This window comes from Rhinatrema bivittatum, chromosome 2 (assembly GCF_901001135.1).
Source record: "Rhinatrema bivittatum chromosome 2, aRhiBiv1.1, whole genome shotgun sequence".
Classification (NCBI taxonomy): Eukaryota; Metazoa; Chordata; class Amphibia; order Gymnophiona; family Rhinatrematidae; genus Rhinatrema; species Rhinatrema bivittatum.
In genome coordinates this window covers 298,098,411-298,121,048 of record NC_042616.1, presented here as the reverse complement: position 1 = coordinate 298,121,048, position 22,638 = coordinate 298,098,411, and the positions used below count along the sequence as shown (strand labels likewise).

At 44.5% G+C, this 22,638-nt stretch overlaps 1 protein-coding gene across 6 annotated transcripts in view; it reads right to left on the bottom strand.

The window, feature by feature from the left end:
* MYRIP (myosin VIIA and Rab interacting protein) overlaps positions 1 to 22,638 on the bottom strand; it is a 627,821-nt gene that overhangs the window by 20,808 nt on the left and 584,375 nt on the right. For 4 of the 6 annotated variants that reach the window (XM_029589668.1, XM_029589670.1, XM_029589666.1 and 1 more), the window contains exon 16: positions 1,033 to 1,151. The exons of 1 other annotated variant lie outside the window; for it this stretch is intronic. In XM_029589668.1, the coding sequence (XP_029445528.1) occupies positions 1,033 to 1,151 (119 nt within the window). Of the gene's footprint in view, positions 1 to 1,032; positions 1,152 to 16,200; positions 16,548 to 22,638 lie in introns of those variants that run through there. One more of the 6 variants, XM_029589672.1, reaches the window with a different exon arrangement.

Here is a 22,638-nt window from a genome sequence, read left to right as displayed (position 1 = left end):
AGGATTAGAGTCAAAACATGTGTTATTATGTTGGCACTAAGGTAACCTAAAAAATAAATGATATAGGGGAAATAATCAATATGCTGTCATGCATGTAAAGATAATTTTAGTCTCTTCCCTAGTATTTATTAGTGAAACAGGAAATACAAGTGGGGATGCTTAGGCTACCACTGATCTTACAGAACAGACTGAAAATTGCAAAGAGTAGCAGCTATTGCCTAGATCACATAAAACTAGTCCATTATTAAGTCACAGCTGCAATGGAACTGCAACAGAGTAGGCCAGGTTCACATTCTGGAGCAACATAGGGGAAAAAGTGCAAAAAAAAAATCTGCAAATCAGCTTGCTAATATCATTCTGAAATAGCATATCTTTTGCCCAAGGATTTAATATCTTGCAATTGCCGGGAGTAAAAATATAAGACAAGCAAAAACGTTTGCAAAAAAGCAACGCTGAACTTTTGCCTGATTCTTATATTTAATACTTACAGATACAAGCTTCACACTGCTTTTTGCAGAAGATTTGTTTCTAGAATTTTTTTCTTTATTTGTTTTTCCCTTCTTGAGATTGCAGGACATTAAATCCTTAGGCCAAGGATGTGCTATTTCCACATTGTGCCAAAATACCGACTTATAGACTTTCTGGTTATTTTTTCCCCATAGCTATTATATTGCGAGAGCCGATCTGAATGATTTTTTTTAGCTCATTAGCGACTGTACATAATTTCAGCAAATGGTTTCGCAAGTGAAAAGTAGAACACAAAAAATGGTATTAGTGAGTGTGAACATTTGCAAATGTGAAAGTGTGCACCATTCACAGGTTTTTGTAAATGCTATTTCCTTTGCAGAACCACTCGCGTGCTTGGCCTTGATGTTTGGCATTTTCTCTTTCTCATGAGAGCACAGCAACTCAACAAAATAATCAATGAGTTAGCAAACACCCATCTGTAAAGAGACTGGTTGCCTTTTTTTTTTTCTTTATACAGTTCAGTCATAGTTAAGTGCACCAGTGGAAAAAAAGAAATGTCTTTACCATTACTTCCTTGGCAATATTCTTACTATCTTTAGTTCTTTGTGTCAAGGATCCTTGGAGTATGAAATTTCTGTTAAATGTCCTTAAAGGAGTCACTGGAGAGTTTTCAGCCTTCTCACCTAGGAAGATCAGTATAATGTACATAGTTGATAAACACAAGCTGGAAAAACTCTGCTCATAAAGAGAAACAAAGTATAGCTTGAGAGGTATGTTATAACACTTAGGCCTGGATTTTCTAAGGTTGCAGACCTTAGAAAATCTGGCGGTAATGGGGGGCGGGGTGGCGAAGTGGGGGGGGCGGGCCTGCAAAAGCCGGCAGCCATCGCACCTCCGTGGTGTGATCGCTGCCGGCTTTCGCACCCAATAGCGCCATCATAAAAGGTGGTGCTATTGGGCGCGACACTGGCGGTGAAAAGGGCCCTTACCTTTTCGCCGTCAGCGGTGTCTTCGCGGCTTCCACCCCACTGCCACCCGACTCCTCCCCTTCCGGTACGGACACCGCCCAGAACCCACCCCGATTTAACTATCACACGCAAAAAGGGTCTTTTCGCATGTGAAAAGTCCCTTTTCACGTGCGATCCGCATAGAAAATGACCCCCTTAGTTTAACCATGTAATGATCAAATGGCTTAAAGTTCCTGTCTTTCTTAATATGTCTTGCTCGTAACCTTAGTGAAGATCAGATGGCAGCATGCTGCGTTGGCTTTCCTTTCTATCTGGCACTATTGCTCACATAAAGCAACCGTTGGGGAGAAGGGCGGGGGCTTTCCTATTTTCAATTAAATTACTTTGTATTGAAAAAAAAATCTCTTAATTTTCAAAAATGGTCATCCATGAACCACTCTATCAGCATTTTATTGCTGATATTATTTTTTCCTAAAAGCTGCAAGCTATTAACATTTAGTTAAATGTGATTTATAAAGTAAATGTAAACCGACTGGATGACTTGACAGAGCCCGGGAAGAATAAAACATTTGGAAGAGATTTTGCAAAGGAATTTAGCCAGGTAATTAATTAGTTACTTGGAGAGACTCCCCCCCAGATGGAAATTGTCCCCCTCAGAGCAATGGCTTTCCCAACACGCATACCTTTGACCTGACTGAAGGGCAACGTTCCCCTGGATGAGTTAGGTCGGAGTTGGGGTGGGGGGTGGGAAGTAAACTAGTGGCCTAGCCAGAACTGACTTTTTGGGTGGGCACAAGTTTAACATGGGTGGGCTGTAGGCTTGAAGGTCTGAGACCTACTAGTTGTATTCGTATTGATAAATAATGTCATATACTGCACCCTACAAAGGCTTTCTAAGTAGTTTGAAACAGCCATTACGCATTATGCATGAAACTTTAAAATATTTTACCTCAATTACTTCAAGCACTTACCAGCATTAAAAATTCCTTATTGATAAACTTTCTCTAGGCGTGCAAGTATATCAGTCAACGCAGGCGTCTCAGTTTTCTTCCACCAGAATGCAATCTCACATCTGCCCTACTGCTATATAGCCACTCCAGCTTTGCTGCTACACAAAAGACGGGGGTGCAGCTTTGAGGATTAAGTGCGGGGGATTGGGGGGGGGTATGGGGGGAATTCGGGTGGGAAGGGGGAATGGGGATATAAGGGACGATTCTCACAAGAAGTAAGGCATAGTACCGTATGCTAGGAACCACACGGACGCATGATTGATACTTTCACGATTATTTAGTGGTCTCCACACTAGTACATGATTGACCCTGTCTTTTATTTTATTCTTCTCTAATGCTTACATACAGAGTCTTTGTACATCCCCAACTCCATCATTATCATGCTGATTTCTCATGTATACTGTTGTACAACGTTTAAATTATCTAGATGATCCTACCGCTGGACCTGCTGTATGTTGTTCTTGTTATCAGCTGGTGTTGTGCTGTGGTTCTGTATTATGTTTTATTATGTTTTACTGTTCAAACCCAATAAAATAACAATTTCAAAAAAAAAAAAAATCCCTTATTAATCTTATTAATCTGTATACATTTATTGTATATTTATTGCAGTTTGCAAATGCACAAGTATTTCATGTAAAAAGCAAATAAAACAATCAGATCCAATCAATCATGTAATAAAATAAAAATCAATGTATTCTTTCATGAATCCACTTTGCAGAAGGCCAGAAATCATCATAACTACAATAAAATATCATTAATCATCAGAACAGGTGCAGAGCAGAAAAAATTCAAATTCTGGTGTCAAGTCAGCAAGAAAATATCCTCCATTGCTAAACATTTTGGGGCAGATTTTCAAAGCCCTACGCGCATACATCCAGGCGGATTTACGAGCGTAGGGGGGGTTATGCGCACTACCGAGCCTATTTTCAAAAGGCCCGGCGGCGCGTGTAAAGCCCCGGGACGGGTGTAAGTCCCAGGGCTTGAAAAAAGGGGCGGGGCGTGGGTGGGGCTGTGGCAGGGCCGGAGCCTCCAGGCACAGCGGACTTTTGCCGCTGTGCCCGGGATTGCGGGCCGGCCATCGGCCAGTGCGTGCGACTTGTGCCTGCCCAAGGCAGGCGTAACTGGGTAGGACAACTTTTTTAGGGGGGTTTAGCTTAGGACTGGGGGGCGGGAGAGTTAGGGGAAGGGAAGGGCATGGGGGGGTGGGGGGTAGGGAATGGTGGAAGGCAGTGCAGCTCGGCGCGCGCAAGGTGCACAATCGTGCACCCCCTTGCGCGCGTCGACCCCTGATTTTATAACATGCATGCAGCCTTCGACCCTTATGTTCCCATATAGCAGAGTATAAAAATAAGGCTAAGGGAATGATTAATAAAATGTTCTGATAGAGGCTATCCAAGGGACATCTTAAAGAAAGGGGTATATTTTAATAGGTGCGAATGCGCATCCATGTGCGCGCACTACCTGCGCGCAATCCCCCGGCACAGTGGCAAATGATCGCTGTATTGACCACCTCCAGCTCCGCCCCTCCCTGCTCCCGGGACCACCCCTTGGAAGAAGCCTGGCTCTTGTGAGTGTAACAGGGGTTACGCATGTGGCTGGGCCCCTTCTAAAATGCATGTGGTGCACACATGGCCCGGCTGCGCGCTTAACCCCCGGATTTTACGTGCGGGTTTTTTTTTTTTTTTAATTTGGCCAAAAGCGTATAAGAGAGATCACTGGGTAAATAGTGATTTCTTGTTTTTTCCATCAAAGAACGTAATGCAAAAATTACGTGTAATCCCATTTTTTCCATGTATTGGCATGTATTGGGTTTGCATAAAAAAATCTTTTGATGATGGTCCAATGTTTGCTTTTTGTCGGTGAAGTAGTATAAAAGATCAAGTGGTACATTCTGAATTTTGTGAAGGTTTTGGTTCAAATTCAGAAGTTATCTCTGAGTTTGGTCACTTCCCTTGTGGTGGCTGTTCTGCTTGTCGGCAATCTTTCTCTGAAACAACATTGCCTTTTTCTAGGAATGGGAATTTTATATTGTGCCATTTAACATCTTGTGCCTCAGTTACTGTGATCTATTCTATATGGTGCCCATGTCAACTTTTGTATATTGGTAAAACTAAGCGTTCTTTGCGAATACGCATGATAGAGCATTGGAGTGCAATCAATTGTAAGCGATTGGAAGCCCCACTGGTTCAACATTCTATTTCTAGCAAACATACTTTCTCGGATTTTATTTTTGCAGTGATAGAACAGCTGAAATTTTCTTTCCGAGGGGGTGATTTTGATCTGTTATTATTGTTGAAGGAGCAGAAATGAATACATTATTTCAATACGATAGAACCGAATGATTTAAATAAAGAAACTGATTGGTCGGTTATTCTTTAAATTGACATCATTCTATTTAGAAGGTTTGTTTGGTTCATTGCTTAAAGTCTCGCCCCCGGAAGTTCTTTGATTAATATGTGTTTGCTCTTTAAATATGGACCCTATGAAGTCCTGAAATGAACTTATCAGTATTGTTTGATTATCATGCATCTACTATTTAGATATGGACTGGAGGATGTCCTGGTGTGAATACGTTGGTATTTTGAAATGTAAGTTTAACAGAAGTTTGGGTGTGTGTGATCACTATTTTATTTTTGGTTTGTTTTTATAATGTGGTTTGAATGATTTCATTGATGCTTTATCTGTATGTACATACATATATATATCTTTTTTTTTCTTGTAGATAATATTTGAAAAAACTCCTGATGAAGGCATGTTTTGCTGAAACATGGGCCATGTCGAATCTTGAATAGAAACATAGAAATGACTGCAGAAGAAGACCAAATGGCCCATCCAGTCTGCCCAGCAAGTTTTGCACTTTTTTTTTTCTCATACTTATCTGTTACTCTTGGCTCTTAGTAACCTTTTGATTCTATTTCCCTTCCACCTCCGCCATTAATGTAGAGAGCAGTGTTGGAACTGCCTCTAAGTGAAATATCTAGCTTAATTAGTTAGGGGTAGTAACCGCCGCAATAAGCAAGCTATACCCAAGCTTATTTGTTTACCCAGACTAAATAATTCAGACCTTGTTGGTTGTTGTCTGTATATAGATCCACTTTTCTTCATTCCCCCTGCCATTGAAGCAGAGAGTTATGTTGAATATACATTGAAAGTATCTGACTTTATCCCCTGCCATTGAAGCAGAGAGCTATGCTAGATATGTGTGAAGTATCAGTCTTTCTCCCCTGCTGTAGAAGCAGAGAGTTATGCTGAATATGTATTGACAGTGAAATATCTGACTTTCTCCCCTGCCATTGAAGCAGAAAATTATGCTGAATATGCATTGAAAGTGAAGTATCTGACTTTCTCCCCTGCCATTGAAGCAGAGAGCTATGCTGGATATGCATTGAAAGTGAAGTACCAGGCTTATTTGGTTTGGGGTAGTAACCGCCGTAACAAGCAAGCTACTCCCCGATTTTTTGTGAATGCAAATCTTTTTCCATGTTTCCTCTTGCCGTTGAAGCTTAGAGCAATGTTGGAGTTGCATTAACCGTGTGTATGTTTATTGAATAAGGGTATTATCTCCAGGCAGTAGCCGTCATTCCCGCAAGCCACCCACTCTTCATTCACATCCTCTAGACTTTATGGATCCACAGTGTTTATCCCACGCCCCTTTGAAGTCCTTCACAGATCTGGTCTTCACCACTTCTTCCGGAAGGGCATTCCAGGCATCCACCACCCTCTTCGTGAAGAAATACTTCCTGACATTGGTTCTGAGTCTTCCTCCCTGGAGCTTCAAATGGTGACCCCTGGTTCTGCTGATTTTTTTCCAACGGAAAAGGTTTGTCATTGTCTTTGGATCATTAAAACCTTTCAAGTCTGTATCATGTCACCTCTGCTCCTCCTTTCCTCCAGGGTGTACATATTTAGATTCTTCAATCTCTCCTCATAAGTCATTCGATGAAGACCATTCATCCTTTTGGTCCCCCTTCTCTGGACTGCCTCTATCTTGTCTCTGTCTCTTCGGAGATACGGTCTCCAGAACTGAACACAGTACTCCAGGTGAGGCCTCACCAAGGACCTGTACAAGGGGATAATCACTTCCCTTTTCTTACTCGATATCCCTCTCTTCTGGCTTTAGCTATCGCATTCTTCTGGCTTTAGCTATCGCCTTGTCACATTGTTTCGCCGACTTCAGATCATTAGACACTATCACCCCAAGGTCTCTCTCCTGCTCCGTGCACATCAGCCTTTCTCCCCCCATTGAATACAGTTCATTCGGATTTCCACTCCCCATATGCATGACTCTGCACTTCTTGGCATTGAATCTCAGCTGCCATATCTTCAACCACTCTTCCAGCTTCCTTAAATCCCGTCTCATTCTCTCCACTCCTTCCGGCATGTCCAGTCTATTGCAGATCTTAGTGTCATCCGCAAAAAGACAAACCTTACCTTCTATCCCGTCCGTAATGTCGCTCACAAAGATATTGAACAGGACGAGTCCCAACACTGATCCTTGTGGTACACTGCTTAAAACCGCTCTCTCTTCAGAGAGAGTTCCATTTACCATCACACATTGTCTTCTGTCCGTCAACCAGTTTGCAATCCAGGCCACCACCTCAGCTTCTCATTTTATTCATCAGTCTCCTGTGCGAGACCGTATCAAAAGCTTTGCTGAAATCCAAGTAGATGACATCGAGTTTTTCATAATCTTGGAAGTCTGCGGTTTAGCATCTAAGAGTCAAAGTTAAGTATAATTCTTGGCAGCCATGTTGTGCTATTGAGATTAATAGTGGAAGACTTTTTAAAGTAGCTAATTTTGAGAAATGTGGGTTGGATTGTGGATTTTAATAATAAAAGAAAAGTTTGTTAATTATCACAAGTGTGAAAAACAGGGAGAATTTATTTATTTATTTATTTATTTATTTAACAGTTTTTATATACCGACCTTCATAGTGAATAACCATATCGGATCGGTTTACATTTAACAAGGGTATAAAAGGAGTAACAAATTCAAATGAGCGAAAGATAAACAATAGGTAGGAATAAGTCAAAGTTACAATCAACAGGGAGAGAGAACTTGGAAGCTTGCAAGCAAGCTGGAAGGAAGGTAAGGCCGGAGATAAACCAGTGATACCATAAGCGTAAGGTTACGAGCTTAGAGGTGCTTTAACCTGGGAGAGTCAGAGTCCAGGGGAGAAAGACTGATACTTCACACATATCTAGCATAGCTCTCTGCTTCAATGGCAGGGGAGAAAGTCAGATACTTCACTTTCATTTATGGTAAATGATTTGTTTTATTGGTGCTTTATACTGATACTGCCTGAAGTCCATTGTGGGCAAGAGTCAGTGGATTAAATCATGGCACCTTATTTAATCTGATACCAAATTTCTCCTTAAAGATTTGGTAATGATAGTATTTATAATATAATATTTAAAGGATCATTGTGACTACTGTGACCAAGATATTTTTCTTGCACCTCTTTTTTGTGTGTTTGATATTTAACGGAGAGGTGTTGCTCTTTTTGTAATTTGTGTATTTATGAATCATAAAATTTGTTAACTGTGTGCTGCTGGTACGATGGGATCAGTTAGGCCAGAAACTCCCAAGTGCTGCTGGTGCTGAGGGAATTAAGCCTGCAGTGACGCTTGTCCTGGGCATGCAATGCTAACTGTAGTGCTTTTTAATAGTTTTGTGGGTGGGGACCCCCACGATTATTTTTTTGCAATTGAGAGCAAGGCTTTCAGCTTCTAGTGCTACTAGGCTATTTCTTTTGTTTCTATGGTACTAGTCACCTCTTCTTTTCCAAGACTCTTAGTGCTTCCTGCTGTGGGTTGAAGCAGGTGAAGGCTTCCTCAGTTTGGGCCTCTATGAAGGGGCATAGAGTGAATGGTGAGGCTGGCACAATAATGCCCACTAAAGCGGGAAAGTTTGAATTGTTTTCTGCACTTTATGAGCAGACCCAGGCTTGTCTGGATAGAGAGAGGGCAAGCATAATCTCCTGCACAGACCGGGAAGGCTAGCAGGACTTTTCTTCCTGTATCAGCAGTGACTGCGCACACAGGGGTAGATTTCAAAAGGTTGCGCGCAGCGTCCATGTGTGGGCGCTACCTGGCGTGCACACATGGACGCCCGGTTTTATAACATGCGCACATGTTATAAAATCGGGGGTCGTCGCGCGCAGGGGAGGTGCACAATTGTGTAACTTGCGTGTGCCGACGCCCGTGGCCTTCCCCCGTTCCCTCCCAGCCGCTCCGATTTCGGAGCAGCCTCGGAGGGAACTTCCCAACCCCCTAACCTAACCTCCCTTCCTCTTTTCCTAACTCTCCCTTCCCCTAGCCCTCACTGAGACCCCCCCCCCCCCCGACCTTAGTTTTGCCTGTTGCGTCTGCCTCTGGGCAGGTGCAGGGTTGCAAGCGCTGGCAATCTGCTGGCACACGATCCCCCGGCACAGCGGCAAATGGCCGCTGTGCTGGGAGCCTCTGACCCCCACCCTGCCCCCGGACCACGCCACCCCCTCCCCCCTTTCCGAAGCCCCGGGACATACGTGCGTCACCGGGCCTTTCTAAAAAAAAAAAAAGGCCCAGTGCGCGTAGGCTTTTTAAAATCTACCTCACAATCTGCTTCTTCTCAAAATAAGCACTGGTTAAGCCTTCATCTTACCAAATGTTACCAGCTGAGCAGCTGAAAGGAGGCTAGTGCGCTCCTTCCTCCCACCATGCAAATCAGAAACTCCTGACCCTGCCTCTCCTCTCTCCACTGGCAACACTATTTTTATTTTATTGTCTTTAGTTGGCACTTTAACAGTTTTGAGTTATAAATGTTTTGCACTTCATGTTTGTTTCCTTTATTTTTTCTGCTGAAGGGACAGATCCTTGGCTGTAGTACAATTCTGATAGTTGCTCTATGACAAGGAGGAATATGAATGTTTATTTTTTTGAGGCATTTGGAATACTATCATACAGGCAAACTAGCAGCAGGGTGGTTGTGGAAGTGTGACCCAACTGGCGATGCTTGGACCACAGCAGAACTCAGCATTGCATCTCTTCAAGCCCTCGACCTTGCATTTTGGGCCTGGACAGGAGCAGCAGGGTGGATGTGGAAGTGTAGTCCAACTGGTGGTGCTGGGACCTGTTGTGCTCTACTCCTCAAGAAGGGATGAGTTAGCAATCTGCTATGATCTACTCCTCAAGAAGGGAGGAGTTAGCAATCTGTTATGAAACTGCTCCTGTGGAAGGCGGAGTTAGCAATCTGATATGCTCAGCTCCTGTAGAGGGAGTAGTTAACAATCTGATAGGGTTTAGACTGCGGAGATAGCAATCTGTTTTGAATCTGTTGCTGAAGACTCCTGATGGGGAAGGAGTAGCAATCTGTTACCAGCGGAGTACTTGGAGAGGGCACTCAGCTGGAGAGGAATGTAGCTAGGTGGATCCTTGGGCCGATGGTAGATGACTGCGCCCCCAGGAGGATATCCTGAGAGGGACCACCAGCTAGGCTTGAATACGGAGACAGACACAGATAATTCTTTTATTAGACAGGTTAATAGAACCACCAGAGGTGGCAGTATTGAGCTGATATGCCCGGCAGGGCTGAAGTCCGCAGGTACTGGAACAGCGATTCCAGGGTTGCTGAGCTGTAGAGAAACTATAGATATTGAGTAGACTATAGATATTGTGTTCATATCCAGAACTGGATGACAAAACTCACATAAGGTCTTAAGGAAGCTCAGTAGCTGAAAAGGGTTAGGCCCTCGAGTACCTGGTTCCAGGGAAAGCTCTGAGAGAGTGATGGTAACTCACAATTGTCTGTATCTGCGATAGCTTCCAGGCAGTAGAGAATCTTCAGAGTGTCCAGGAACATGGGCCCTCGTGGAGCGAGTTCAGTTCCTATCTGCAATCTAAAATAAAGAAAAGAGAGTGAGGCCCCCAAGGAGCGGGTACCCCTGGAAAGTCTGAGGAGGCAGAGTAGCGTAGAGAGACAAGCGAGTCCAAAGTGAATCCTTGCTGTCAATCCCCGCAAGAAGCGAAGACTTTCTCCTCGCTAACTCGATTCGTTAGTGAATACTGAGACCTTTTATATTGGAAGCGGATGTCATCTCAGGGGGATGCCCCCGAGGTTCGCGCCCTTGCTGGTACATCAATTGGAGCGCGGGCGCGCGTTCACCCTACGTCATCAGGAACATGGCGGATCCGCAGCGTCGTGCCGGTCCGGGGACGCCGGAGGGAGACGGCAAGAAGACGTCGCGGCAGCTAACCGTCCATCAGACCTGGAGTTAGTCGCCACAGAGATAGAGGGCGGAGTGAGGGCATCGAGCAGCGACGGACGCAACAGTACCCCCCTTCAAAGGGCGATCTCCTCTTCAGGTGCCAAGCTTAGGTTTCAAAGGATGCGTGAAGTGAAACTGATGAAGCATCTCTTTGTCCAAGACATTGGTCTGAGGCTCCCAAGTGATCAAATCGGGGCCGAAGCCTTCCCAAATCAGAAGGTATTAAAAAATCTTGCCTCTGTTGTGAACATCCAGAATCTCTTTGATCTTGATTTCTAATTCATCTTCTGCAATGGTGACAGATGGATCTTGAGATTTGGAAGAATCTTTCAGAGTGTTATTGATGATATCAGTAGCAATGGATAGAGCTGCTGTGGATGTGGTGATGTAGAAGAATGTCCAAAATCCACTTCTAAAGATGACTCTCCAGTAGATGATGCTGGATGAGAGATGGTAGTATTTAGCAGCAATAGCTAACTGCTATAGATGCCAGTGAGACTTCAACGGAAGTGGCAATGTTGGGGTAGAAGCTGTGCCTTGTATCTTGTGTGTGTGAAGCTGATGGAATGCTGCAGTAAGTTTCTCCAAGGTTTCTTGCTGTTCTGAGATGCCTTGAGCCAGGCCCGGTATAGCCTGCAAGGCGGAGAGGTGTGCCGGATCCATGGGGTTACTGACATCTCATACATTAAGCTGGATTCCCAGGAGTACTGCTTCTCCAATTTAAAGCCAGATCCACTGGAGTTAGCAATCTATTGCGCTCTACTCCTCGAGGTGGGAGGAGTTAGCAATCTGTTATCAAAAATTAAAAAAAAAAAAAGTTAATCGGCTGGCGGCCCGCGGGTTGGAAGACAGACGCTCAATTATGCCGGCGTCCGTTTTCCGAACCCGTAGCTGTCAGTGGGCTCAAGAACAGACGCCGGCAAAATTGAGCATCGGCTGTCAAACCCGCTGACTGTTGCTGCTCCTGTCAAAAAGTTGGCGCTAGGGACACGCTAGTGTCCCTAGTGCCTCTTTTTACCGTGGGCCCTCATTTGCATGCGGGCTGATACTAAATCGCGCGCACAGGAGAGTAGTCTGTGCACGCGTCAGGAGAGCGGGCAAGCGCTCGGCCTGTTTGTCAGTCTGGTTTTCCTGACAACAGATCCCAGTTCTCCTCTGACATCACCCATCAGTCATAGGCATGAGGGCTAGTTGCTATGGAAACTCCCACATGACCTGCCCAGCCTCAGAGTCTATTGTTTTAATACAGCCAATGCTTTTCAATGGGGAAACATAAATGAATTTATCTATTTATTTATTTATTTGTTTATTTATTTATTTAATTATTTTCTATACCGACATTCATGATACGGATCATATCATATTGGTTCACAAGGAACAAGGAGGTTATATCATTAACATTGAAGAAGAAGCAAAGTTACAATAAAACAAGGTCGTGGAAACTTGTGAGCTGAAGAAGCTGGAGGCAGAAGATAAACGTAGTAAATTTAACAAAAATATACAGGAAGTGCCTTGAGTCAGATATAGAGTGCTCTGTATAAGTGGCACTTATATATGAACCGTAAACTAGCTAAGAAAGCGAAGCAGTGACAATAAGGGGGATTAGCAGGAGGGAGGAGGAGGCTTGCTGGGATCAAGGAGTTGGAAGGGGGGAGTGGGCTCGGTTAAGGGAAGGCTTGTTGAAACAGCCAGGTCTTGAGTTTTATTCATGGGACTTACTGATGTTTTTGGGGGCAAATTAATCAAATAAATATGGTATATTCATTGCAGATAGGCCATTCATTTTAAATGAATGCACATCTCTAGTCCCTAGCACTCTCTGACCTGCTCCTCATTGCACCCCCCTCTCTAACATCACACCCAATATGACATACATATGTGGCACCAATCCCTTCTCCCTTCTTGCTCACACATGAGCATTGCCCCCTACTGTTCCCCTCTCTTTCACACACAGACATATGCCCTCCCTACCCCCAGCTGATATGCCTCTCATCCCCCAGCCTCTCTTTCCATCTCCAATAATCTCTACTCAGACCCTCCAAATCTCCCCAAAATGACCCCCCTTTGCTATGTCTGCTACAGGCTCTCCTGTTCTCTGCACACTACCTGGAGGGGAGGGGCTGGATCAGGAAACAGAGGGCTGTTCTCTGTTGAGTGAGATTCAGCACAGCTGAAAGGTAACAAATCTTTATCCAGCCTGTTGCCTCCCCCCCCAGATTTATGCTGCCCTAGGCACAGGCCTAGTGTGCCCATTGACAAATCTAGGCCTAGTTGTAACTGCTGCTCTGTGCAGATTACCCTTTTGCTTTTTGTTTAGAGCTGTAACTGCTGCTGTGTTCAGTTTGCCATCATTCTTTTTGTTTAGGGCTGTAATTGCCACTCTATATAGGCTGCTCCCATGCATTTTGCTTAGGGATGTTGTCATGGAGTGCGAGCCCTTGGCTGTGGTGTGATTGATGCAGCCTGGCAGGTGAACCTACTAGGTCCCTGCTGACAGCAGGTGAACATGCTCTTACTAGGACTAGGTCTAGGGCTTCACCTATACCAGCCCCGTTTCCTACAGGTTGAATGCTTGAGTTCCAGAGGTTGGCAGGGCTTAGGTGAGGGTCCTGTAAGGAGCAGTTGGATGAAGTCGGGTAGCAGGCCAAGGCCAGGGTGGCCAGAGAGCAAGCAACGCCATGGTCCAGGCAGAGGTTGATCCAGAAGCATAGTCAAATTCCAAGGCAAAGGTCATACTGGAAGTCAGGCAGAGACGGAAGACTAGATCAGGGCAGAAGATAAAGGGCCCAAGTCACAGAAGGAGCAGGCAATGATAAGACAAGGCAAGGACAAGGCAAGGACAGCCCCTACCTCTGTGACCGAGGTATCTACCTCTATATTAAAGAACTTTGACAGGTCCGGGTGCTGGAGACAGGGATCCTTGAGAAAACAACTAATGGCATGAACAGCTTCTTCTGGCCAATTCCTGGGCTGGCACTTTTCTTTGAAAGGCCAGTGAAAGATGCTGCCAATGTGGTATATCCATGAATGAATTGCTGGTAGTAGTTAGCAAAACCTAAAAACCTTTGCAAAGCCTTGAACCCCACCGGCTGAGGCCAATCCTGTTTGGCCTTCACTTTTTTGGGATCCATGCACAGGCCATGCTGGGAAATAATATACAACCTAATATAAATAGAGTAAAAAAAGTTACCCAAAAGAGTAAATAATCCCAAAAAATCAGGGAAACCAAAAATTCATTTCATTCAACAATGGTAGAGCCTAATTGAAGGTGTCAGCACGCTAGATGTTGTGTCTACAGAGAAACCAACTGGTCTTTTCTATCATTCACCTTCATTGATCTAATTTTTAGAAAAACAAAAACCTTTATTATTCTTTCCTAATTGTCTTAATGTCCATATTTTTATACAGAGCTGCCCTGGAAGAAGCACAAAAGCTGAGCAGAGAGTCATTTGTGCTGAAACATGACCCATGAACTCAGCTTATAAAAGTTGCACAAAAGAATTTTTTTGTGCATGTAGCCTTTCAAAAATTAGAAGGCACATTGGATGCCATAATCTCAAATCCAGCCCTGCCGTGAGGGCATTCCATGCATCCACTATACTTTCCATGAAAAAATATTTTCTAATGTTGTTCCAGAGTCTACCTCCTTGTAGCTTCAAACTATGGGGGTTAGTTATCAAACCGTGTTAGGGCGTTAGGGCCCTAACACCCATGATAGAACCATAACATATGCGATAAATAGCGCATTGCAAAATGCATATGCACATTTTATTCAAGTGGGAGGAGTTTAGGTGAAGTAAATGGATATGAGAGCTGGTTAATGTAACGCACACTACCGCAGGATTTAACGCCGGAAATAACTACAGGGTGGTTCCTGAGCATTATGCCTGTGATAGCTGTGTGTTACGTCGAAACAGGATTTATCACAAAACCTGTTTTGGAGGGGGGAGAGAGAGAGAGAAATCCTCTGTAGAGGCTCACTTATATCTGAACTTTTTATACCACTGTAAGATGGGGCATTATGAATTCGGGGTGAGGTTTGGGGGTGAGTTGCGTTTTGGGGGGCAGTTTAACATGCACCTTCATACGTACGAACAGCTCAGTTACCATCAGTGAAGATTTAATGTGATTTGCAGGGATGAAAGGTGAAAGAAGAGTAGATTTGTAGCATGTTCTCTCTACCTTGCTTGATGCACTCTCTACCAAGCTGCAATCATTAATTAGTTAAATTTTTGTTGAGCCTCTACAAAGATTTGCTTTTTCTCTAAAAATAACACAGGTGCAATACATTTAATACATATTGTTATAGGAGTCTCTGTTTAGTGGACCCTTGGGCCGACCTGCTGGAGACTGGGAAAGGTGGTCAATGTCTCTAATCAATAGCAGGCCAGGAGGCAGATGTTCAGGCAGGACGTAGATGCTCTTCACCCTGGAAGCTGGTACTCCCCCGGGAGGAGCCCGTAGGAGCCCAACCGCTGGGACTTAGGTGGCTTCACCCTTGGAGACCGAAGCCCCCTCAGGAGGAACCCGTAGGGGCCTGGCCGCTGGGACTTAGGCGGGTTGTGGATCAGGACAGGTAACTGGAACCAGACTAGGACAGTAGCAAAACTGTAACTGGGCTCGGGTTCTGGAACCAGGCAGGAACTGTAGCAAGACTCGGGTACTGGAACCAGGCAGGAACTGTAGCAGGATTCGTGTACTGTAACCAGGCAGGAACTGTAGCAGGCAGGCAGGAACCAAGCAGGTACTGTAGCGAGCCAGCAGGAACCAAGCAGGTACTGTAGCAGGCAGGCAGGTACTGTAGCAGGAACGGAGCGACGAAGCAAAGCGAGTCACTTCGGGGCACAGTGCAACAGGAAACCGGGAGGCAAACCCGTTGCAAGGCAAAGACTGGATGACCGCGGCCGGCTTATCAAGGCCGCGGTGTCTGACGTCAGGAGTTGGGCGGAGTCACCTCGGAGTCACCTCTGGCGGGAAACGGCCTAGAAAAGCACCCAAGTGGCGCGCGTGCGCCTAGGAGCCGGGCGTCCATGGGAGACCTCACAGTGGCGCAGCCCCAGCGGGGACGCCCCCAACCAGGCCGCAAACCAGACCTCTAGAAGCGGGAGCAGGTCTGGGAGTCTGGAGGTAAGGGCCTGGCCGTGGTGCTCACGGTCAGAACCGCAACACATATTGTGGTAAAATACCTATGTGAAGTGGTACCACACCCCTTTTTTTTTTTTTTTTTATCATGGGTGCTATTTTTGCTATATTTATCATAAAATGATGAACCTAGGCCTATGACTCCTATTTATTTATTTAATTTTATATACCGATATTCTGATGCAATCGAACCAGTTCAGAACAGCATAATATACATTAATAAAAGTTACATAAATAACATTGGCAAATAAGCAAGTACATAAAAAGATAAAACAACATCATAAAAAAGATGTATCGCCTAATCATAGTAATAAAATAAAAATAAAACAAATGTAAAAAATAAAGGCAAAAAGGCCTCTCCTTGATCTCCTATCTAAAAGTATAAAGTATAGAATAGCTCCCGTTAAATCAAAATGATTAAACACATGTTTAAATAACCAAGTTTTCAAATTCTTCTTAAAAATTGGGAAGTTCACCTCAAGCCTTAGATCACTACAGTTTTCTTTTCATTGGAAAAGGTTTATTTGTGCATTCATATATTTCAGGTTATTTGTATGTTTCTATAATATTCTCCATGTCTCTCCTTTCCTCCAGGCTAACATGTTCATGTCCTGAAGTCTTCTCACATGTGACTTTTCTTCAGACTCCACACCATTTTGGTTGTTCTTCTCTGGACTGCATCTAGCCTACCTCTATCCTCTTTGTGATATTGCCTGTGGAAATGAACAGAGTATTCTAAGTGAGGCCTCACCAATGACCTGTACAGGGGCATTATCACTTCCTTTTTTCTTCCGGTTATGTCTTGCTCTATGTGCATCCTAGCATCTCTCTGGCTCTAGCTACTGCCTTGCCTTGTCACATCTTCGCCACCTTGAGATCATCCGTCACTCACGTTGAGGTCTCTTGCCTGATAACTGCACATCAGTCTCTCTCTACTACCTAATATCGTGTACATTCCTTTAAATTATGGACTTCATATTCATGACGCTGGACTTCTTTTGTATTTAATCTTAACTGCCAAGAGTTTGACCACTCCTCAAGCTTTCTCAGATCACTTTGCATTCTGTCTAATCCCTCAAGGATGTCCACTCTATTGCATAGTGTTGTCTGCAAATAGACAAATGTTTCCTTATAAACCTTCTGCAACATTGCTCACAAACACATTGAACAGAACTGGCCCTAGGAATGATCCCTGAGGCATTCCACTAATTAGAATACATATACAATATACTTTACAAAGAAATGTTCTTTAAACATAATTCAATATGAACATTGCAAAGACTTGAGGTTTTACAGACCTGCAGGTAATTAGTTTCCTGGACTTTACAGGCTACACTGAAGACACAATAATGAAATTAAGTTTACCATAGCAGGAAATTAGACCAAAATGTAAATGCTCCAAAAATCAATTCCTTGATTGGTATTGAGTCAGAATCTGATCTGTTGTGACTCAGAAACAGTTAAATACTAAATGTGTGCCAGTGTGTTATGAAGTCTCAGTTTAGTGGACCCTTAGGCCGACCTGCAGGAGATTGGGAAAGGTGGTCAATGTCTCTAGTATGCGGCAGGCTGGGAGGCAGATGTTCAGGCAGGATGTAGAGGTGCTCTTCACCCTGGAAGCTGGTACTCCCCCGGGAGGAGCCCGTAGGAGCCCAACCGCTGGGACTTAGGCGGCTTCACCCTTGGAAGCCGAAGCCCCCCTGGGAGGAGCCCATAGGGGCCCGGCCGCTGGGACTTAGGCGGGTTGTTGACCAGGACTGAGAACTGGAACCAGACTAGGACAGTGGATAAGTACTGTAAGAGGGCTCGGTTTCTGGAACCAGGCAGGAACTGTAGCAGGGCTCGGGTACTGGAACCAGGCATGAACTGTAGCAAGACTCGGGTACTGGAACCAGGCAGGAACCGTAGCAGGCAAGCAGGAACCAAGCAGGTACGGTAGCAGGCAAGCAGGAACGAAGGGAGTAGCAAGGCAACTCACTCCGGGGCACGACACAACAGGGAACCAGGAGGTAAGCCCGTTGCAAGGCAAAGACTGAGTGTCCGCGGCCAGCTTATCAAGGCCGTGGCGTCTGACGTCAGGAACTGGGCGGAGTCACCACTGGCAGGAAACGGCCTAGAAAAGCGTCCAAGTGGCACGCGCGCGCGCGCCTAGAAGCAGGGCGTCCATGGGAAGCTTTCCAGCGGAGCGGCCCCCGTGGGGACGCTGCCGAACAGGGCGCAAACCAGGCCTCCAGAAGCTGGAGTAGGTCCAGAAGCACAGAGGTAAGGGTCTGGTCGCGGCGCTCATGGCCAGAACCGCAACACCAGTGCTCTTTTAATAATCTATATTCATTTACAGGTGAACTGCAATGTTAAAAACATATAGATTTATTTCACTATTACAGTGTTTCTCTTGAGTACACTGGCAATCATAGTGTTCTAAGGAAGTGGATATGTCATTATTTTGATAAATGACAATGACATCCATGCACACACAATTTCAAGATGTGTAATGCTTTAACTATATATGAAGTCTGACAGAAGAATTCATATATTTTCCAATAATGTGAAGGTACATTGAATCATATGGCCCGCTCTCATGCCATGCACACCTCTCCAAGCATGCTCAAATCTCAAAAATATGGGGGAAGACCCAAGGTGGTGTAAGTTAAGGGCCAGCATATATATATGTATATAAAAAAATTTCAAAAAAATCCCCCCTCCCTTAATTCATATACAATGTGATATATAAATTAGGGGAAGAAAAATGTTTTGATTTTTTTGTAGGTAATAATTGGAATCCCACACATTATATATTAAATAATATTTATGTCAATTTCTTTTTTATATATATGTAAAACTAAAAAGGTCCACTATCCCAAAAATTATTTTTACAAAAGTGCATATAAGAAACTTTAAATGATAATACTCTATAAAATCAATTAATGTAAATAAGAATATGGGGGAAAAAAAGCCAGATCATAACTTACTGCCTGAAGGTAGCAAGAAGTCTTGCAGGTTAGTCACACACAGTGCCAAGGGACCTCAAGAAATTGTAATCAGTTCTGGCAAAAAAAAACCTTAACTAAGGGCCTCATTTTCAAAGCACTTTACCGCGTGCGATAAATTCGCGAATCGCGAATGCAAATTAGTCATTTGGTATTCAGGGGGCGGAGCATATGTAAAGCGGGAACCTGTGTATTGTGTGCGGCGAACCATCCACGATAGTTCCGGACAGCCTGTTGGGGGAGAGAGAGAGAGAGAGAGAGAGAGAGAGAGAGAGAGAGAGAGAGAGAGAGAGAGAGAGAGAGAGAGAGAGAGAGAGAGAGAGAGAGAGAGAGAGAGAGAGAGAGAGAGAGAGAGCACCTTACTATAGTGCCTATGCCCTACATAGGTATTTGAATCCCTATGGGAGGGCTACCTACTAACTCGGGGTGGGGATTTGGTATGAGCGTCGGGGGTTGGGGGCCACTTTTGCATTCCACATGAGACCTACGGACAGAACAGTGGTCTCTAGTGCAGATTTGCTGGCCGTCGGAGTGAGGACGCTCACTCCAAGAAGTGGTTTGGGCAACGTTCTCTCTACCTAGCTTGATGGACACTCTACCTGGGCAACAACATGCTAGGTGGAGAGAATGTTGGCCAAATCTCCGCTTGGAGTGAGCGTCCTCACTCCGACGGCCAGCAAATCTGCACTAGAGACCACTGTTCTGTCCGTAGGTCTCATGTGGAATGCGAAAGTGGCCCCCAACCCCCGACGCTCATACCTAATCCCCACCCCGAGTTAGTAGGTAGCCCTCCCATAGGGATTCAAATACCTATGTAGGGCATAGGCACTATAGTAAGGTGCTCGCTCTCTCTCTCTCTCTCTCTCTCTCTCTCTCTCTCAGTCTGGAACTATCTCCAAAAAGTGGCAAATATCGTGCACCGCGATAAATGAAACCGGCAGCATCATCGTGCAGTGGGAAAACATCGCGTGCGGCGCTAATGTTTTCGCGAATGGCGAAAACATCGCCGCACACGATGTTTCCCCACTGCACGAAAGAAGCCTCATTTGCATTGGTAACGCCCCCTAATGCGTTACCAATGCAATATTGGAAAATAAGGCCCTAAGTTAGAAAAAATGTATATGAGAAAATTTGTTTATTATCCAAACGGTTAACTAATGATAATATTTTGCACTGAGTTCATTTTGTGATGATAGCATTTCACACGGAGTTTGGTTTGGGACCATTCACGCTGTATTTTTCTTTCTGTTCCACATCTGACACTGTGGTGTTCTTTTTAAATTATTAATAGCTTGGTTAAATATTCTGTATTCTGCTACTATATCTTCAGTAGAGCCGATCCAATTGTTAATCCCATCGTCACACTCACCTGTATTCATTTCACTAAACAGATTGAAAATGAAAAAATCTGTTTAGTGAAATGAATACAGGTGAGTGTGACGGTGGGATTAACAATGACTAGGATAGCATTTTTAACTATTTAAATTTATTCAAGTGTGGTGATAACTAAATATGGGATATGTTTGTGAGGTGGTGGATTTTTAATGGAATAATTTCTTATTTAAGGTTCCCTAATTACCTTGGATTGACAGTGATAGCCTGTGTGGTGTTGTATACTTCAGAAAATATTACTCAGGAGCGTTCAGATGTGAACATAAAGCTAAAATCCCCTGAAGAAACCAACGGGTGAAACAGGAGCTTCCTGTCGGGACAACAGCTGAATTACGATTAAGAAGGGACAGGCATTGAAAAGATCTTATAAAAGAAAGGATATTGAATATGAAATGTTCAGGGAATAATAATTAATCTGAGGGAATGAAATAAGAAAGTTTTGAAGTAATATGTCTACATTATAATTGAATTAAAGGGATATGTTTACATTGTAATTAGGGTTTATTGCAATATTTGGGTAACATTTATATGTTTAATGTTAATGTGGAACATGTATGTATTTGATGTAAAATTTTAAAAAATTGTGCATAAATTGATGTGTAGTTGAATGAATGAGTGAGTGTGTGTGAATATAGGGTGTGTTTTATGTATGTTTTTTAATAAATATATGGAATAAAATATATAACATATTTAAAATGTAAATACGGGTATATTGTTTGTGAATCAACCACAGCATGGGCCATTTTTCCCTATATGCATCACCTTGCACTCATCTACATCAAATTTCATCTGCCATTTCGACGCCCAACCTTCCAGTCTCACAAGGTCTTCCCGCAATTCATCACAATCTGCCCGTGATCCAACCACTCTGAACAATCTTGTATCATCTGCAAACCTGATTACCTCACTCATCACATTTCTCTCCAGATCATCTACAAATATAGGGGCGGATTTTAAAAGCCCTGCGTGCTGGCGCGCCTATTTTGCATAGGCTGCCGGCGCGCGCAGAGCCCCGGGACACGCGTAAGTCCCGGGGCTTTCTAAAAGGGGCGGGGAGGGGGCGTGCCGGGGGTGTCCCCGTAACGACGCAGTGTTTCGGGGGCGGGCCCGGGTCGGGGTGACGGCGCACCTGCTTTTAGCAGGCGTAAATCTGCCAACAAAGGTAAGGGGGGGGTTTAGATAGGGCCGGGGGGGGGGGGGTGGGTTAGGTAGGGGAAGGGAGGGGAAGGTGGGGGGAGGGCGAAGGAAAGTTCCCTCCGAGGCTGCTCTGAAATGGGAACAGGCAGCGCGCGCTGGGCTTGGCGCGCGCAAGTTGCACAAATGTGCACCCCCTTGCGCGCGCCGACCCCGGATTTTATAAGATACGCGCGGCTACGTGCGTATTTTATAAAATCCAGCGTACTTTTTAAAAATCTACCCCATACTGAAAAGCAAGGGTCCCTGGAGCCCAGAGGAGAAGGTACATGATTTTTACCTGTGTCTGAAGATCCCAGGGGTAAGCGGTAGCTTGCCCCAACGGAGTTGTTTCACCTGGACATTTCCATTTCCTGTTTCATGGGGCATTTCCGGAGGAGGCGGGACCCGGAACGGTGCTATAAAATTCCTAGTTGCTGCCTAACCCACTGAGCCCAGAGGAGAAAATACACAATTTTTACCTCTGTCTGAAGATCCCGGGGGTAAGCGGTAGCTTGCCCCGACGGAGTTGTTTCACCTGGACATTTCCATTTCCTGTTTCGTGGGGTGTTTTCGGAGGAGGCGGGACCCGGAACAGTGCTATAAAATTCCTAGCTGCTGCGGCGCTGCATGGCTCTTAAGCATGCTGCTAAAGCCACGCACGCTTAAGAGCCATGCGCGGTTTAACAGGGCTTTGCCGGGCTTCGCCGGGAATTTGCCGGGATCTTCTGAATTATTGGGACTAAAATATTGCAAGTATTAAGTTTTATTAAGATTACTAATGTGAAAAGGGTTAGAACCCTTATTATTTCTCTCTGGGCCCCCTGAAGTGAAATTTGTCAATTGGTTTTTTCTTTTCCTTCTTTTAAAGTTTTTGCATTATAATATCTGATACCAGTTTTGAGGTTATATTTTCCTTTTAGTAAAATCCCACACACTAAAAGGAAGGCCAAACTAAGGCCTCCTAGTGAAGTGGTTTTAGTTGAGACAGGTCAAAAAACTGTATTGGATTGGTTAGATCCACATAGTCTCCCAGTTGAGCAGACCGCATTAGAAGAGCCAGTGGAACAGACTGACTCTCCTCAGTCAATGAAATATCTTTGAGCCCTGGGGCTCCGGCTCCACCATCTCCTCCTGGCAGAGGGGGTACAACAACCCTAGAGATGCCAGGAGTTGTGCAAGAAAAGGTTTTGAGTCCTTTAGAAATATCAGATGATAGTGTTCAGGTTAAGGAATTAAATCCAGTGGAAGG